At 36.8% G+C, this 19,522-nt stretch overlaps 1 protein-coding gene across 4 annotated transcripts in view; it reads right to left on the bottom strand.

The window, feature by feature from the left end:
- The window catches only part of SERPINI1 (serpin family I member 1), a 71,080-nt gene that overhangs the window by 22,223 nt on the left and 29,335 nt on the right, over positions 1–19,522 (bottom strand). For all 4 annotated transcript variants that reach the window (XM_072807972.1, XM_072807975.1, XM_072807973.1 and 1 more), the window contains 3 exons: positions 4,412–4,678; positions 3,063–3,293; positions 1,186–1,380 (listed from right to left, as the gene is read on the bottom strand). In XM_072807972.1, coding sequence (XP_072664073.1) covers positions 1,186–1,380; positions 3,063–3,293; positions 4,412–4,678 — 693 coding nt within the window. The remainder of the gene's footprint in view (positions 1–1,185; positions 1,381–3,062; positions 3,294–4,411; positions 4,679–19,522) is intronic.

The following is a 19,522-nucleotide window of genomic DNA, read 5'->3' as shown; positions in this document are numbered from 1 at the left end:
ATAAGAAATTCAGGCATCTGGGAAAAGGGAGGTTGTTGTTGTTGTTGTGTTGTTTTAAATAGGCCCTGAAATCTTTGGTCCTAAAAAATGTATTTTTCTTTTAGAATTTCTTTTAGAATCCCCAGAATCATATCACATTTGTCATAATATGTTCCCTAGACTTAGTTTTTATTTTTAAATGAAGATACTTCAAATGAATATATATTTAAAGAATATCTTTAGAAACAATGATAAGTCCTGGTTAGAAAAATAAAGCCCTGCATCCAAGTTAGATGTAGTTCACATTTGCTAATACCCACCTGATCTCTACAAAGGGAAAAAGTGACCACATAATACCTGGGACTTTATTATTACCATAGCTAAAAGTTTTGAGGCAGAGGTAGCATAGTCAAAACAAAATCTATTATATTCTTCAAGAGTTTTCTAGTGTATTTGTGGTGTTTAAGTTCTCCAAATTAGGTAATGAGGTTAGTTGGGGAATGGGCTTTGTATTCTAATGACTTAGCTAAATTCACCAGGATTCCATAAAAAAATAAGGAAGTCTTTAAAACAAATGGTCCTGTTGCTACCTTAGATTTCTCCCATTTTCAAAAAAAAAAAAAAAGTAATGCTTTTGTTATGAGTATTTTCCTATAACTGATCTAGGTCCTTTAGAGCATTAAACATTTTGGTTCTCAAATATAGTGTGTAAGAATACAGTTCAATGTAGTGTGGAAGAAAGATTAACACCCTAGGCTTCTGAAAAGTCCAATGAAATATCTTTGAAAAGATATTTTCAAAGATGTTTCAGACACACACAGTCTGAAAGCAAATTTTTAAGGAAATGCTTGTAATTCAAAGAGTGGTAAGGAATCCAAAGCAAGAGCAAAGGGGAACATATGGGTCACTGACAACCACCCCAAAGTCAATGGCTTTTTGGAATAGCTCAAAATGTTCTTATACAAGGTCAGGTGTTCACATGTGAATAAAGCCATTCTGCAGGTGTAATCAACTTTATAAATTAAATAATTATATTGGAAAACTGTCAATGCATATAATATTCATTCGGGATCTAATTAGAGGACTTTGAAAATGGAGCCAAGGAAATTGAACTGTAGCCCAAACAAGATTGACAAGATACTTGAGTAATAAATATTTCATGTTCTTTCTTAAAAATGTGTTAATATACTACAAGGGAGGCCTTACCATAATAAAATTCCCCTTGTTGATACATCATTGGAATCTGGACTTCACTTTCATCATCTTTAGTGAAGGAAAAGGTTCTAGTATTTTCAGGTCTAAACTGTGACTTCCAGTTCCCTTTGAAATAGACAGCATTGATGAGGGCCAAGTGAGTGCCAGCATCAAAATCTCTTGGGGACACCAAATCTTTCAACAGATCTATTCAGGGAAAAAAATGAATAGATGAAAGTTCATATTAAATTTGAAGGTGAAAGGGGACCAAAAGATTATCAAACTACCATGTAATAGAGTAATCCAGAAAAACTGTATACCATGACCAAATTTACAATAAAAATTAAAAGTATCTTGCTTTCAAAGGAAAAATGTTACACACACACACACACACACACACACACACCATACATGATTAAAACGTCATCAAATAAAAAAAAAAAAAGTCATCAAATTCAAAAATTTACCATAAATTGGATATCTTATTTCTATCATTTGAAATATTCCTTTACAAATCTATGTATAAAGGTACTGGGTCTTTGTTGACAGCTAAAAATGTTTAAATAGTTTGGAAATAGACAGCTTTTAATAATTCAATCTATTCCAAGTGGATTATTATTCTTGACCTAATCTTTGAATGTTAAAATACAAACATAAGTTTCTTTAGCCTACATTTTAATGTCATAGTTGAAAAAGGACCAAAATTTATATTTTCTCATTTTATTAATCATAGCATTTTTTGGGGGGGCTTACAGAGTTGCCCCAGAATTTGGGGGAATATAGGTCATAGGGCATGTGTCAGGGCTTTTGATTGTTGTTCCAAAATAACATACGTTAGATTGACATTATTTGGGGGAGTTTTGACAATATGAATTAATTTTAACAAACGTTTTTTTAATCTGCTTTCAATTTGGCCTCATTAAAAAAAATCTTATTTCAGTATTTTGATGGTAAAGTTAGAAAATAAAATGGTAAGTTATGGGGATGCCTGGTGGCTAATTGGTTGAGCATCTGCCTTCAGATTAGGGCATAGTCCTGGGGCTCCCCAATGGAATCCTGCATTGGGCTTCCTGCATGGAGCCTGCTTCTCCCTCTGCCAGTATCTCTGCCTCTCTCTCTGTCTCTCATGAATAAATAAATAAAATATTTTAAAAAATGGTAAGATATGAAGCACTTGGAAAGCTTGAATACATTATTAAAGTATAGATTAGAAACATTTATTATTTTTTAAAGATTTTATTAAAAAAATTTTATGCTCAATGTAGGGCTCAAACTCACAACCTCAAGATCAAGTATCACAAGTTGTCTCCACCAGCCAAGGTAGCCAGTTGCCCCAAGATTAGAAATAAATTTTAAAATAAATGTATCTCTTTCTAAATCTCCACCTACTGGGGCTTAAAATGAGGTGCTCTCTTTTAAAGAAATCCTGTAGAAATTTTTTGATTGCCAATCAAGTTCTGTCATTTAAAAGCACAACTCTGATTTTTAACTCTTTCTTATATTCTATCTTAAGTATATTTTTAAGAGCCCCACCAACTGCCATTCTAACTGGTATTTAGCTTATTAAATAAGTCAACTCAAGCAAAATTCCATACAGTAGTTAAGATTACCATGCAGAGGAAAACCATGATTGGAGTGACAGATTTCAGACTGGTTTATCACAGTGCCAAAATTCTTCACATGCCAAAAGATTTAAGTTCTTTCATGAATGTTTATTCATATGCAATGCCTCTAAAAAGACTGTAGTCTATACAAAGTAATTATTAGATACTCAACTAAATGCTATCTCACGTTCAAAAATTCAAATGAAGTGAAGGGACAAATAATTTCAGAAGTAGAAGAGAGTTAAAACTAAGCTACCAAAGAGAGAAAGGAACCAAATGACATACTATTTGTGTTATTCTCCACCCACTTATTGATAAGGTTGGCCACGGCTATATTTTGACTGAAGTCCACATGATTCACTTCTGCTTTAAAGTATTTTTTCAGCATTTGCAAAAATTCCTCATTGACATGAAATCCATTTTGCACAAAGAGAGAATTGGCAATTTTCATCACATACTGGCTCTCTTTAGCAGTTACCATGTTAGAAAAATCCTTCAAGAAGGAAAATTCGTCACCTGCAAAATGACAAACAAGTTTATTAGTGTTACAAATACAGTGAACGATCACGGGGAGTGGAGAAGCAAGATTGATAGACAGGAGCCCAAGGGAAGAGCACTAGTTTATGCCCCACATCGACACGATTGAAAGGTTCCAACATTTGTGCTTTTTCTAGATTTTCAAATTAACTTTTAGTATTATAAACTGGCATTATTTTTCTTTTCAATTGATGTCTTGGTAGAATCTATAGTGATTTTTTAGTTGTCTCCCAAGTACTTAGATTATTGTCATTAAACTGGTCTTAATTTTATAATTAATAGGAATAAGAATTAAGCTTAATTACCTAATTTAAAAATCAAAATATTCCTTGAAATTTTATTTTCACTGGACTTTTTTGCTTTAAAACTATAGAAATCCATTAGTAATCATTGAGTTCTTAACTTTTTAATGAATTGATTCTCATGTATATTAAAAACATTAGAATAGAAATCATACATCATATCAAAATGATTACAGAACACCTTCTGGCTAAAAACTTTCCCCAATACATAAATTTTCATAATAATAAAATATTTTTAAAAATTATTGCATCCTAATCGGAAACTAATGTTATGCCATATGTTAACTAATTGAATTTAAATAAAATAAGTACAAAAAAAAAAGGAAAAATTCTTGGATGCTATTTATTTATTTATTTTCTTGGATGCTATTTAAAAAATAAAGATACAGTTGGTTTTAAGCAAAAACTTTTGATTATACTTAGAGAATCTTGTTGCTTCTCTTCATAGCAGTTATCACAGTTGTAAATTTTCATTTATTTATGTGATAATTGATTAATACATGCCTCTCCCTCTAGACTGGAAACTCAGTAAGAACCATATTTGCTTTTATTCATCACAGTGAGGTTTATTTAAATAATTGTAATAATAAAATCTACAATTTCCTTAGATTAACTCAGCTAAGGATGGAGCTAGGAATTAATACCTTTCCTGGGTTTCCTAATGGTTCTCCTAACTATACCATCTCAACGAGCTCACTTTCTCACACTGTGTGAATAATGCTACCTATGGCATAAGACAACAGAACTGAGTTGAAAGTCAAACCACCCTGACAAATTAAACCTAAGCACTCTCACCATTTTTCAGGCTGTCATATCCCATTGAATGACGAATTTCCTTCAAGGTAGACCCTTGGGCCCCAAGTTCCATCATTCCCATAGCGAAGGTAACACTCAATGGAGAGAAAAGAATATTTTCATCTTCCCCAGTGGCTCGAAGATGGTTATACATATTCACCGACAACTCAGCAATGGTTTCATCAGGGAAAGTGGCCGCTAAAGCCAGACTTTGCAAAACCAGCAAAGAGAAGAGTCCGAGGAAAGCCATGATGGGAGTGCTTAAGCCTGGAAAAGAATAATTTCCATATTAATTATTAATTACCTCTGAGAATGGAGTGAAAGGCAAAAAAAAAAAAAAAAAAAGAAAGTAAAAGAATTATTTCTTGACAAAGTTGTAAAGTAAACCAAGTTTTTAAGCAATATACAGTGTTAAAATCTCCTAACAGAAGCCCTTTTTAAGGATATGTTGGAAGATACTATTTTGTAAAAGTCAATTAACAGTCAAATGAACAAATGCCATTGTTAAATTCTGAGGATATTTCCAGGAAGAAAGTAGCCCCGGTCCTTACCTTCATGGGGTTAAACATTCCAATAGATCCGTATATAATGGATAATTACAGACCATGTTTGGTGAGGCTAATTTATCCATTTTTCATATCTTCACCATATATGTTCTGGTCAGGATTTTGAAACAATTTACTCTATCTTACACTAACCTAGATAGGTCCAGGAAAGCTACAACAGACACCAAAAGGTTTAAGATGAACTCATGAAGTCAGGCTTTTGAAAATGGTCACTACCCATTTACTGTAATTTATAAAACTAATGCACAGTGCAACTGGGTCGCCAACAGGCATGAAAAGATCACTCACACCTGCTGCAGGGTCCAGTTTATTCAGCCCCGGCTGCAGAACCCACAGGAAGTGGTAATCCAGAGAAAAATCTTCAGCTCATCCTCATGCGATTTTCCCTTCCAGGGTGGCTCCCTGTGAGGCTGCTGCTCCCACCAGGGATCCTGGGCAGGGGGGGAGCCTTCTACGGTACTGTCCTTTTAGACTCAGGCTGATAGCACCATTTCAGTTCACACCAACTAATTGATGCATTTATTATCTATCTATCTATCTATCTATCTATCTATCTATCTATCTATCTATCGATTGATGCTTCTATTTAAATGAGTATTTCTAGGGATGCCTGGGTGGCTCAGCGGTTGAGCGTCTGTCTTTGGCCCAGGGCGTGATCCTGTAGTCCCATGATCGAGTCCCACATCGGGCTCCCTGCATACAGCCTGCCTCTTCCTCTGCCTATGTCTCTGCCTCTCTCTGTGTCTCTCATGAATAAATGAATAAAATCTTAAATAAATAAATGAGGGTTTTTTTAAATAAATGAGTATTTCTAAAAAAAAAAAATTAAAAATAAAAAAAATAAACGAGTACTTCTAAATATCAGATTTATCTGGTTCTTGAACCATTTTCTCTTTGGAAGGGAAAGTGCCAGTGCCCAGACATCCCTGGATAACATTTCTCTTCCTTTTGGCACACCAGTGTTCCCGAAGCTCTGTCTCCCCACAAACGGCAAGCACTGACCAGCAGGCAGCTGGGACAGAGCGGCCTCTTTCCTTGGATTCTCCCACTTTGTCACTGAGGCATCTAAAAGCTGAACTGCCTCTGCAAACAATCAAGTAGCTTACTTGTTCATGATCTTTAAAAAATATATATATATTTATATATGTATTATATATAATATATAAAATATATATTATATATACATATATATGTATATGTATGTATATGTGTATGTATGCATGTAACATACAAACAACATGCAAAGTGATACTGAGCAAACACATATGGAAAATTGTGTTTCAATTAACTTTACTCAGTTAACAGAGCGCATACACAGTTTACTTAAGAGTAAGATGTTTCTGGCAGGCTTTTGAGTCCGAATATTCTCCTCCCTCCTGTAGTGTTTTTAACTCCAGCTTCCGAGAACTGCCTTGTTAGTTTGTAGGTCCTTCGCATTTTAGGGTTCAGTTTAAGGACTCAGTTGGTTGTTTTTTTTTTTTTTTTGTCAGAGAAACTTCAAGCATTGCTCCCATCCCTCTGCTTTTGCATTAAGGTTTTAGATCATTCTCCTTTGTCTAGAAAGGTGAGGCTCTGCCTGTATGTAAATACAAACTCTCACACCCCACGCTATGGGAGACAAGGCTGGCTGCCTGTGGGAGGTCAAGTGCACTGCTGCAGAGCAGCAGCTGTGGTGCATGCAGTGCTGGGACTGGAGCCCCAGGGCAGAGAACCCAGCTGCCCTGCTAGCTAGCCTAGGGACTTAGGTCATCAGTGGGAGCCTGTCATGGCATTCTCTCTAGCTTCTGTACTCCATGGGATTCCACCAGAGGGTGGGGGTACAATAGGGGAACTTTCTCAATCTCTAGATTTGGTTGGAAATTTAGCAGGTACCCTTCTAAGTTGAAAGACACCTTAAAATATATCCAGTATTCAATACTTAGGATGTAATACTGGTTAGTAGAACTCGGAAATCCAAGTCAGACTCACAGGCCTGTGCTCTTAATCATGACACTGTACTGCTGTCTGACATACCCTGCAAGCCTCAAAGCTGGGCCTCATTACTTTCATTTAATGTTACCTTGTGTAAGACCAAGAAATTGAAGTCACTGTACGGTCGTGGTGTCTGTCATTCAGTAACATAGCTATTTGGAAACCATTACATTTAACATGAGTATCAAGTTTGAGGTTAATAAAAAGATTTCATTGATATAAAACAAAAACCACAGGATGCCTGAGTGGCTCAGTGGTTGAGCATCTGTGTTTGACTCAGGTCGTGATCCCGGGGTCCTGGGATCGAGTCCCACATCAGGCTCCCTGAGTGGAGCCTGGTTCTCCCTCTGCATGTGTCTCTGCCTCTCTCTGTGTCTCTCATGAAAAAATAAATAAAATCTTAAACCCCAAAAAACAAAAGCCAACCTGTTGCCAACCAACAAGCAGTCCAGTAAAACAAGGCCAAGTTTATTATATTTGTCTGCATTTTTATTTATAAATGAATGTACCATGAGATAAATTGGTGAACATATGATGTATGACCCCTGGCAAATCACATGTGTTCTCTCAGTCTTAGTCTCCTCGTTCATAAAATAAAGATGCCAATCCCTACTCCACACACTCAATGAAGAAATACATGATAGAGTAGATATTCGAAGCACTCATTTTAAGCTAGAAGTTATATTAACAAGAAACCATTACCATTAGAGAATGTATTTCCTAGATTTGTATATTTGCTGAGTCAAGAAGAGGCTACAGAGCCAAAATGAGTATTTTATCATTCCCGTTGGCTCATCTACTGTGGCACTATTAGCCATCCATGCAGCCAAAAGTGAAAGATGTACCATGAAGGTACCAAAATGTATAAGCACAGGACCTTGTCCTCAAGGAACTCACATCATTGTATAAGAACATTTAATCTATTACAGTGGTTCTTATCTTTTTAAGAAAAGAGATTGTTTTAAGAATCAGGAGATGGGGAAATAATCTCTTCAGAAAATGCATGCATGTGGATAAGAGAACATGACTTTCACTGGCCAGGATATTTATTGGCCTCCATTTAGGAATCTATAGTCTATAGCAGATGGTCCAGATGCAGAAAGAAGCAGTGTTTGGTGGACCTACAGCTCTGATGCGTTTCCTTAGTGGGGGAAAGAGATGTCAAAACCATTAATGTATCTGTAGGCTTCTGGCAGACTTCTGGAAAGATCACCCCCATGTGTTTGTGAGAGAGGGCTCTTCCCAGGGCAGTGAGCACCAGGCCACTGATTTACATGCTCTGCTAGGAAATTAGAAGTAGTATGGCTATGAACGGTGGGAGCGAGTTATATCAGGAAACTCTTTAGTAAAGATTTCAAGAACTGTGTTCTGGAAACACACATTTTGTCTATAGTTAAGTGATCTTTCCTTCTTTTAAAGGCAAAATTTCTAGTGTGCAAGAAAAATGACTTCTAGAATGGTCCAGCCTTTCTGATCTTACCTACCCCACCTAGCTCTTCACCTCTGCTGCCTCTGACTATTCCTTCTGAGGATTTTTTCCTGGGGAGGAGGGAAAACTTCCTTCTCTTCTTCTACCTTCTAAGTAGGGAGCATTTTCTATGGATCTATTCCCAGCCCTCTTCTCTTCTACGTAATGTTCCTCTCATGCCGGTGAACTTCTCTCATAACAAAGATATTTCAACTACCATCCTTGCTCATATTATTCCCCAATAAATTGTTTGTTTTAGCCTTTAACTCTTGCCAGCACTTCAATTTCAGGACAGCTCAAACACAACTCTGTCTTATCAATCAAATCCATTCTTTTTTTTTCCCTTTCTTTTTTAGAACATCAAAATCTGACTCTTCTCCATGTCCCTTTCCCTTATGTTCAATGAGCTGTCAATGCTTATTCCAAACTGTGTTCCTGACACTTCTCCTATCCATTATCCCATGACCATTCCCATGGCCAAAGTGGCAGTTCTTCCTCTTGCATTCGCAAGGACTCCATCAATGGCTTTGATCCATTCTCTGAAGCCCAGGTCACTGTCATCTTTAATCCAATGTACATATAGTCCCTGGATGAATTATTTTGATGTACTATGATGAACAGGTGTTCCTCTATTTACAAAACCTCACAATCTTCCTCCTGTAGAGTAAAGCCTCAAATCTTTAGTCTTACTGTACTATGATCCAACATGTTTCTACCCACTACTCCCCTTCAGGGATCCTGCATTTCAAGCCAGACTCCCTTTTTGCAATACATATTCCAGAATTTCTGTCTCCTGTTGCTGGCTTGCGTAGTGCTCTTTCTGGAACTACTTCAACCGGGTTCCATATGTTCAGATCCTAACTACTCCTCAAGGTTCTGCTCCACTTCCATTTCCTTTATGAATACCCTCCTAGTTCTTCAGTTACAACAGCAATTTCCCTCTCCTCTAAAATGTTGGCACATTTTATCTCTACCTCTCCAACAGCACATTGCTTCCTTCTATTACGGATGGATAATTCTGTGCACGAGGCAGCTCTTTTCCTAGGCTTTTTGAAGACACAGATGGAAGTGCATTCCTCTTTGTATATCTTAAAATAATCAGAATAAGCATTTAATGCATTACACATCGTAGGTGCCAAATATTTATTGAATTAATATAGCTCTAGATGTAAAGGCTCACAAATGTTGCATTAGAAGGAACAGCAAGAGTAGCGGCTGCTTCTCAATTCTCAAAGCTAATTTAATCTTAGTCCACAGGTAGTAGCTCATTTCCATTTTTTATTCCCTTTGATAAAGTGTTTCCTTATTGAGTCTGAGACCATCTTTCCAGTCTGACAAAGTGGCACTGTCACCAACGCTGGCATAATGTGATGGCTGGACATGGGATGCATTAACAAACAAGTGCACCACCTTGAAAAATCACAAAAGGTGCTACCCAAATGTTACTGGATTAACATTAGTCTACAAAATGCCATGGCCCCACCATTAATCATAATAATCAACACATTCTAAAATGAATTACTCTCATATGGAGCATTACTTTGTAGATTCATTATTTTCAAGCTACTGAATAAAATGTCTTTACATAAAAACAAGGGGCTGCAGAGCCAGAATAGTACTAGATTGTGCTGTTGGGCTAAAAAAGGCAGAAGCAATTGAGCTACGAATAAATTGCCATTAACTCTTGCATCCTTTCCTTCATCTTGCCTGCGGTAGGATAGGTTGTGGGTACCTGTATGTGTGTATTCTGCTTTGAAAAAAGCACTTCATTCAAACAGGTCAGGGAATTAAATCTTATAGTTGAGGTGTGAGTGATCACAGAGTGGAAAGCTAGCAAAATAAGGAAGTCTTCGAAAAAAAAAAAACTTTCTTAGTAGTTAATCTTATTTATAGAAAGATTGATTATTCATAAATGCAACTTGTTGCTTCTTTTGGGTGCTCCAATTATTTGAAATGTAAAAAAAAATGGTTTCATATTTGTGAACGAGAAAAAAAGGAAAGTATTCTTTGCTGAAGAAGATCCTTTCTCCAACAACAACAACAAAAAAAAACAGCCATTGAAAATAATTAAGGAGAAAAGTACCTAAAGTGCACTATCTTGAAGCACTCTGGTCTATTAAATCTCGGATTTTTGCATGTAGTTATTTTTTTTAATTGAGGGAATCAGTATAAAGCTGTTAGATTTTTAGTTTATTAAGTAAATACACTGAGATGGGGGCAAAACAGTTTAACAAAAATAATGCATCTTATAACCACATAAAAGAATGAACATTTCGTCATGAAAAGAAGACAGTTCTTCAAAGTGGATATGTTTGAAGTCATGGTTTCACTACTTTTCTTTCTCCTCTCTCCCACCCCGCCATAGGTTGGCATTGAGTGTTTGGAAAACACTGCTCTAAGTTTGGTTAGTACTAGTTCACATGGTGAAACTTGGACAGGTTAATCTCCTGACTTTTGTTCTCTGATTTACTAAGAGAAAGGGTTGACCTAGATCAGCAGCAGTGAAGCTGGAAAATTTGTCAAAGAATTTGTCATGTACCAAAAAGGAGTCATGACCTTGTGAAACAATCTGTACTTTAGCAACCTATAATTTAGCAAATTTCCTCAACTGCAACATGTGTAGTCCTCCTTCCTCTACCCTCCCACCCCCAATTTTAAGTCTTCTGAAATTAGAGTAAATCCTATGATCAATGTCCAAAGAAACCAGTCAATCCTCAGAGATGCAAACTGTGCCACTATGGTCATTTCCTGTGTAAGTGTCATAGCCTGGATAAGTGTAAACTTTTGGCTACTTGTTCACCCTTGTTCCTTCAGTTGACTTATTTTCATTGATGCTGCCTCCCACAGTTGAATTTTTGCTAAAACTTGGTTCCTGAATTGTCCTCAATAGCACTATACTCTATGGCAGCACTAAAAATAAAAGGGCCATGGACGCAGTGGACAGAGGGGATAATGTAAATTTACTGTAAGTGATGCAAGCATTTATCACTCAAGAAATGAACTGACTCTCTTGTAAAACAACCAAGTATTTTACAAGGGATCCACAAATATAAGACCCAAGTACATCAACGAATTTGTGCAAGTAGAGATATCTCTTGTCCTTGGGATATATACAAAAAAGAACTGTCTGTTGGATGCCAAGCAGCACAATTAGAGGCAGAAAAATTTGCCAAATCTCTTAATATAAATCACAGTGTTTTCAAAGCCAGGAAGGGTGAATGATCCATGTATGTTTTGTGAAGGACTATTGCTCAGGTGCTAGGCTTCCTGATAACTTTCAAATTAGCTGTATAAATGTGTGGAGGGGTATGGAGGTGAAACAGTCAAATAATCAAATGGAAGTAGAGGGAATACACCAGTAGTCTTTGAAATGCCTTAAGATTATATTTTCAATCACAAAAGTACTAAAAGTTTCGCTCAGAAAACGCATTTTGAAAAGTATCATGCCATGTGCCTGATAAATAATGGCCAGAAATGATTCAGAAGGATGAAAAGTAGGCTCAGACTTAAAATCTTAGTTAAGGGCATAATATGCTAGTTATAAATAAAGATACTCCATTATGCTAGTTTTGAAAAGGAATTGTACATTTTTCTCCTTAAAATGTTCTTTGTCCCCCACCTCAAAAAAGATGCTGCTAAATTGAGGTGTATTTTAAAACCAAGGGACCAGAACCAAGGAGATAAAGGAGTGCTGAACGTTTAATTCTGTAATCACAGAATCTATGAAATTATTATTCCTTCCACATTTTTCTCTCTCTCTCTCTTTTTTTTTTGCTTCTCTCTCCAAGCTATCTAGCCCACTGTGATTCTTCCCATAGTCTCTTACATTTTGCAGAAACCCACATCTTTATGTTCTTTTTCCTGTTCTGTTGAATCGAGCAAAAAGGAAAGCTATCAGGTATCTCTCAACCAAGGAGTAAATGGCCAGGTAAATCAAAAGGACAGAACTCTGGAGAAAGTAAGCTGCAGATATGTAACTTACTAGGAAAAAAAAAAAAAAAACATAAAAGACTTGAAAATGGACCAAGATGATTACTGGATGTCTTCAATGAGAAACTGTGAATTATCTAGGACATACCCTTCCAGGATATCTGACTATGAGTTTTGGGCCCTTCATCGTCTTTGAACAACTTCTCAGCTCTCTAAGTCGAAGATAATTGATAGTGATGCAAATGATTCTTGTCTATAAAAATGTACAGCATACATGTACGATTGAATGTAATTGATTATTGCCCTGTGGATATTGACCAGTTTTGCATCTTTTAAGCAAATATGTTTCAGTATTCCTCTTGAGTTTATATATTCATCTACTTTTTCGTTTCTCTAATGAATTGGTTCTAACAGCTTACTGATTCTCTCATTAGTTAATGACCTAAATAAAATCTTTGATATCTGTTCATTTTATATTTGAAAGTCAAGATTATAGCCTTTTAAAAATAATTATCCTTTAATTTTAAAAATCCTCAACTCTTAGAAATTTTTCTTTCAAAAAATGTTTGAAATTTTTTTATCCCATATCCCATTATGGATTTTTTTTTATCCCATATCCCATTATGGATTTTATTTTATTTTTTTTTATTTATTTTTTTTTTAATTTTTATTTATTTATGATAGTCACAGAGAGAGAGAGAGGCAGAGACACAGGCAGAGGGAGAAGCAGGCTCCATGCACTGGGAGCCTGACGTGGGATTCGATCCTGGGTCTCCAGGATCGCGCCCTGGGCCAAAGGCAGGCGCTAAACCGCTGCGCCACCCAGGGATCCCTCATTATGGATTTTATATTTTATCCCATATCCCATTATGGATTTTATCCCATATCCCATTATGGATTTTTTATCCCATATCCCATTAAATATGGGATACTCCAGTGATCAGAGTAGGAAGAAACTATATTAGTCTTTTCTTAATCACTGAATTTTCCTTAATTATTGGTCAAATTCATACTGTATCGGTAGTACCCCAAAATAATCTAGGAGAACTCTGTGGCTTGGAATTACTGATCACATAGCAGCTAGCACCAAGCTGGCGGTGGCGGTGCTACAGGTCTAAAATTTTTGGGTATTTTGCATGCATCCAAGAAGCAGGTTAGGCCTAGGAGAGTCAATGGTGGCTGCTCATTTAGGGACTAACCAGTCCTGGAATAAGTTGAGAAACAACGAAGGGAAGATGTGCTAAAACTCTCCAGAATTTCTAACATGCTTTGGTAAAATATAAATGTATTAATGTATTAAGTCTGAATTCCTCAGCAAAAAGAGAGAGGCTAATTGGAATGAAGATGTATTGTGACTCACAAGATCTCCTCACAAGCTTCCAAGGAGATCTTTGGAGTTTTTTTGGCACCAAACTTCCTCTAACTAGTAGGAGATAAGGGTTATAAACTTTCAAGAACATTTCATAACAAAGATAACCTCGTGGGAAATTGTTTGACTTAATAAACATATGATGAACAAATAAGTCTCTAGTAAAACATTTTCCCGTTAGGCCATAACAAATCTCTAAAATCAAAACCAAAATACTCAATTATTTTGTGTCCTTCAAAAAGTTAGAAAAATGCAGTCCATTAGCACTTTCTGCAATGATATAAATATTACATATGTATACATGTCCAATAAAGTAGCCATTTGCCACTTGTGGCTATTGGGTGCTTGTAGTGTGGCTAATACAACTGAGAAACAAGTATTTTATTTAATTTAATTTTATTTAACTTCAGTAGCCATATATGTAGCTTGTGGTTCCCATATTTGACAAAACAGATCTAGAGATAGGCCACACAGATCTGCTCTTCATAACGTTGCTTCTTGACCAAATAGACCTAATACAAATGTTTAAAACAAAAACAGAAAAATTAGTAGCATGAGCTTGACAAAACAGGTCTCTTTTCATAAGATGTTTTATTTATAATCATACTCTTTTGTTTTTCCAAGAGATTTCAGTTGATAAAGAGGCTCCATTTGGAATTCCAAAGGCTTTTGATTAAAGCAGGTGACTACTGGGGAAAATAAAGTCAATGCAAACAAACATCAGTGAGCTGGCGATCTAGCTCTTCTGGAAATGTGACTTGGGCTTTCCATAAAATGGTAATGAATAATTCTGTTTGGCACAAGCAGGGAGACTTTGTCCTTGCCAATGAATGACTTCCTTTGGAATACTGTCAGGGAGAGCTAAACAAGTGACACACAAGCCCCAAGGCAAGATTCAGGGAGTAGTTTCAGAGAGATGGGTGAAAAAGTCATCATCAATCAAGGTCATGTGTGGCTCAAGGCCATTTTGGAACTAAGCCAGGCATTAATGGTCTTAGCTTACCCATTAATGCTTTAAGAAATCCTTGCTGATTGCTCTTACCCAGCCTATGGGCTTAGCTGTTTAAAAGACTGCAGAATGTTCTTGCTGGAAACACCTTGATGAGACCCTCATTTTGGTGGTGAGGAAAGGAGTCGTTTGTACCAAACAACTTCTTGTACACAAAGGATGTTTAATGAGCTACTATAGATGCTAAAAAGCATTAAATTTTTTATTTTTAAAAAAGATTTTATTATCCAAATCCTAGAGAAGAACACAGGCAACACCCTTTTTGAACTCGGCCATAGTAACTTCTTGCAAGATACATCCACGAAGACAAAAGAAACAAAAGCAAAAATGAACTATTGGGACTTCATCAAGATAAGAAGCTTTTGCACAGCAAAGGATACAGTCAACAAAACTCAAAGACAACCTACAGAATGGGAGAAGATATTTGCAAATGACATATCAGATAAAGGGCTAGTTTCCAAGATCTATAAAGAACTTATTAAACTCAACACCAAAGAAACAAACAATCCAATCATGAAATGGGCAAAAGACATGAACAGAAATCTCACAGAGGAAGACATAGACATGGCCAACATGCATATGAGAAAATGTTCTGCATCACTTGCCATCAGGGAAATACAAATCAAAACTACAATGAGATACCACCTCACACCAGTGAGAATGGGGAAAATTAACAAGGCAGGAAACAACAAATGTTGGAGAGGATGCGGAGAAAAGGGAACCCTCTTACACTGTTGGTGGGAATGTGAACTGGTGCAGCCACTCTGGAAAACTGTGTGGAGGTTCCTCAAACAGTTAAAAATATACCTGCCCTACGACCCAGCAATTGCACTGTTGGGGATTTACCCCAAAGATACAAATGCAATGAAACGCCGGGACACCTGCACCCCGATGTTTCTAGCAGCAATGGCCACGATAGCCAAACTGTGGAAGGAGCCTCGGTGTCCAACGAAAGATGAATGGATAAGGAAGATGTGGTTTATGTATACAATGGAATATTACTCAGCTATTAGAAATGACAAATACCCACCATTTGCTTCAACGTGGATGGAACTGGAGGGTATTATGCTGAGTGAAGTAAGTCAGTCGGAGAAGGACAAACATTATATGTTCTCATTCATTTGGGGAATATAAATAATAGTGAAAGGGAATATAAGGGAAGGGAGAAGAAATGTGTGGGAAATATGAGAAAGGGAGACAGAACGTAAAGACTGCTAACTCTGGGAAACGAACTAGGGGTGGTAGAAGGGGAGGAGGGCGGGGGGTGGGAGTGAATGGGTGACGGGCACTGGGTGTTATTCTGTATGTTAGTAAATTGAACACCAATAAAAAATAAATTAAAAAAATAAAAAAATAAAATAAAAAAGATTTTATTTATTCATGAGAGACACACACAAAGGCAGAGACATAGGCAGAGGGAGAAGTAGGTTCCCTGCAGGGAGCCTGATGTAGGATGGAATCCGAGATCACGACCTGAGCCAAAAGCAGAAGCTCAACCACTGAGCCACCCAGGTGCCCCTAAGAAACATATAAATTTTAAATGTGCATGTAATTCTGAGAATTCAATTCACTCATTCAATTTAATTAATTCATTCAATAACTACTTATTCTTGACAACTACACACCAAGTCCTCTTTTTAGGTGCTAGGGATACAGATGATAACAGAACGATACAAGAGATGTGTTTTCATGATATTTTCCTTCAGGCATGAGGTATACATTCTTTAATAAAGGGATCTCTAGCTTGTTATTCAGAGCTTTAAAAATATTGGATTTCCTAATTTCTCAATATTAATATATTTCTTGTGTAGTAAAGTTTTTAGAAGCTGGATATATCCCTGAAAAGCTGAAAATACTCAGATATAAGGTTGCTTCTCAATTATTTTGTTAATGGAGGGAGTACTAGCCTAACTTACCCTCCAGTCATTCGCTAATGCTTGAGTATATCCTGAAGGGCTGGGAAAGGAGGTAATACAACCAGAGAAATTATTTAAAGAAAACATTCTCACAGAAAGACTTTCAGAGCATTCAAAGCTAGTTTTAAAGCTGTCTTGATAATGCACAGTCAGAACTGCAGATACAATATTATAATGTGATTTCATTTATTTATTTGAGAGAGAGTCCCCCAGCATAAGTCAAGGTGGGGGGCTTTGGGGGAGCTCTGGGCAGAGGGAGGAGAAGCAAACTCCTCGTTGAACACAAAGCTGGCCTGGGGCTCCATCCAGCACCCCTGAGATCATAACCTGAGCCGAAGGCAGATGCTTAACTTGCTTAGCCACCCAGGCACCCCTAGACTCACGGGTTTCTAACACCAAGATGATCATAAAAGGTATTAACATTAGGTCGAATTTTGTGAATTTGCCATTTTTATGTCAGTGTGGTCAAATATCGGCACGTTCATACACTTCAGCCTATTTAGTGAGAATTTACTGTATCAGCCTGAAGATTATAACTTCCATATGCTGTTTGCTACCCTTTATTTCATACGGTTATTTCAGTGTTTTGAAAAGTCATCCTATCTCAGATTTTAGAAATGCATACTAGTTTAGAAATCTTGAGGAAAATTTCTTATGATTTTCTCTTAGAATTCTTTTTACTTTGTGCTAGAAATGCTAGAAACGGACAGAAAGAGCTCTTTGACACAAAACAGCAACCTAAATTAGGTGGCTCTTTCTTTAAAACAAAAAAACAAACAAACAAAAAATATGTGTGGCTTACTAACCGTACCCTGGGGAAATTAAGTTACCTACATTATTTTCTAGACAGTCTTTTGCAGGACTACTATGGGGAAAATGAAAGTGAGAAAGAATGTGTCAAAAAATAATTTTGCTGCTTTGTATTTTAATATTCCCATAAACGAAAAGTACAAAATTACCTAGAATTGACTACTTTTGTGTTAATGTTACCTGAAAATATCCACCTGTTAACTCTATTTATAAACCTGCCATACATATTATTAATAGGGGGATTTCTAAAAAAGAGTTTGGTTTCCTCTTCCTGTTCATCACTGTCAGTGTCGAAAAGGCAACTTGTAATTTGTACTGCAGAATGTGGGCAAACAAGTAAAACATTAAGAAGATATAAAAACGCTCCATGAAAGTATTCTGGTTACATTTCCCTATAATTTTCAGAACCACATTTACAATATAATAACAACTTTAGGAAGTGTGTAGAAAGATGAATTAAGGAAATCAGCCAATATTAATATCAGATGTCAAAAAAAAAGAGAGAGAGAGAAGAAAAAGTTTGGGGAGATAGTGTACTTCTCCTGCACAAAGCCGTTTCAAGAAATCCAACTAGCAATCAATCCTTCTCACTTTCAGAAATCTGGAGTCCTGGATTTAATTATTTTCTACTGAATCTCTTCTAAGTTTAATGGTCCTCACTGACAGGAAATGGTCTCTTACCAAGCTCCTCACACACAGCAGCTCAAGGCTTCTCCCATCGTTAGGCAGGTAAAATGGGAGGGATGGTTTATGGATCTCATGTTGAGCACCAGCACTCACTGCCCTGGCACCCCCGTGGGGGTGTGTCACTCTCCTTAGTTAACCACTGAAGGATCCCAGAAGCATCCTGGTGAAATGCAGGCAAGGATGTCAGCTTTTCACTTTGTTCACTTAGGGTCCACTTCTTCCTTGTCTTAAACGTCATTGAAAGTTAAAGCTAGGTGTGTCAGAAATTTCAGAAAATATTTTTAGGGCTCCAAGATATGTGTCAGGATCTATCTTGCAAATGACTTGTCTATAAGTAAATTAGAATAAAATGAAACAGTTCTCTCAAGTTGACTTTTTAAGAAATACATACAGATAATTGGCCCTGCAGGGAATGACTGAATGATGGGCATCAGGTTATAGATTTGACACTGAAACAGATCTATAGGTCTATCTTTTAAATACACAGTTTAGTCCCATTAAGAAAAACAATGAGAGTCAAAGTTCAACTTGAGTTAAGCTCAAGAGAGGCTACTCAAATAGGACGTCATATTTTCTCATTTCTAGTATTGCTTGAGAGTCTACTTGTGAGGGCCTGTGAGCTTGAAGACTAGGGAACTGTTAATAAAATTCAAGAATATGCTAGGAATATCTAAATTTCAAAATGAAAAGAGAAATTTCTTCTTATAAAATAGATCCTCTGACCTCAGTTTTCTCCCCAGAGACCAATTAATTCTGGGAATCCTACAGCTGAAATCATATAATGGATCAGTCACCTATACATAATAACAAATTATTGCTAATCCACCTAACAAGCAAGAAGGCAACCCCATTTTGCAGATTAAGAAACTGAAACTGAGTAAGATATTTTCACCATGTTCATAAGGCTTACTAAGGAGTGAAAAGGGGATCTGAGCTTTTATCTAGAGGCTTCAAAGTCATGTTATTTTTTAAAAGATTTTATTTATTTATTTGAGAGAGAGAGAGAGCGCAGGAGGAAGGGCAAGGGTAGGGGAGAAGGACAAGTAGAGTCTCCGAGTGGGAGCCCAAGATGGGGCTCAATCTTGGGAATGTGAGATTGTGACCTGAGCTGAAATCAAGAGTTGGCCGCTTAACCAATTGAGTCACCCACGGCCTACCACCCCGTGCTATTTTCACTAGGCCTTGCTGCCCCAGTTGGATGGGACTTAGATGTCTCTTGGTCTACTTCTCGTACTGAATGCAGGAATCTACACAGACTGACTCTACTTAAATTCTTTGTATATATGTCAAGTTTGTGTTTGTGTGTATGTGGGACATGCCAGTTTTTGATTGGCTTCCATGCTGGTAAAGTATCTTGAAATGTTTAGATGCAATCTCATTCCTTT

This window comes from Canis lupus, chromosome 31 (genome assembly GCF_048164855.1).
Source record: "Canis lupus baileyi chromosome 31, mCanLup2.hap1, whole genome shotgun sequence".
NCBI classification, from domain to species: domain Eukaryota; kingdom Metazoa; phylum Chordata; class Mammalia; order Carnivora; family Canidae; genus Canis; species Canis lupus.
This window is presented reverse-complemented; position numbering and strand designations above follow the sequence as displayed.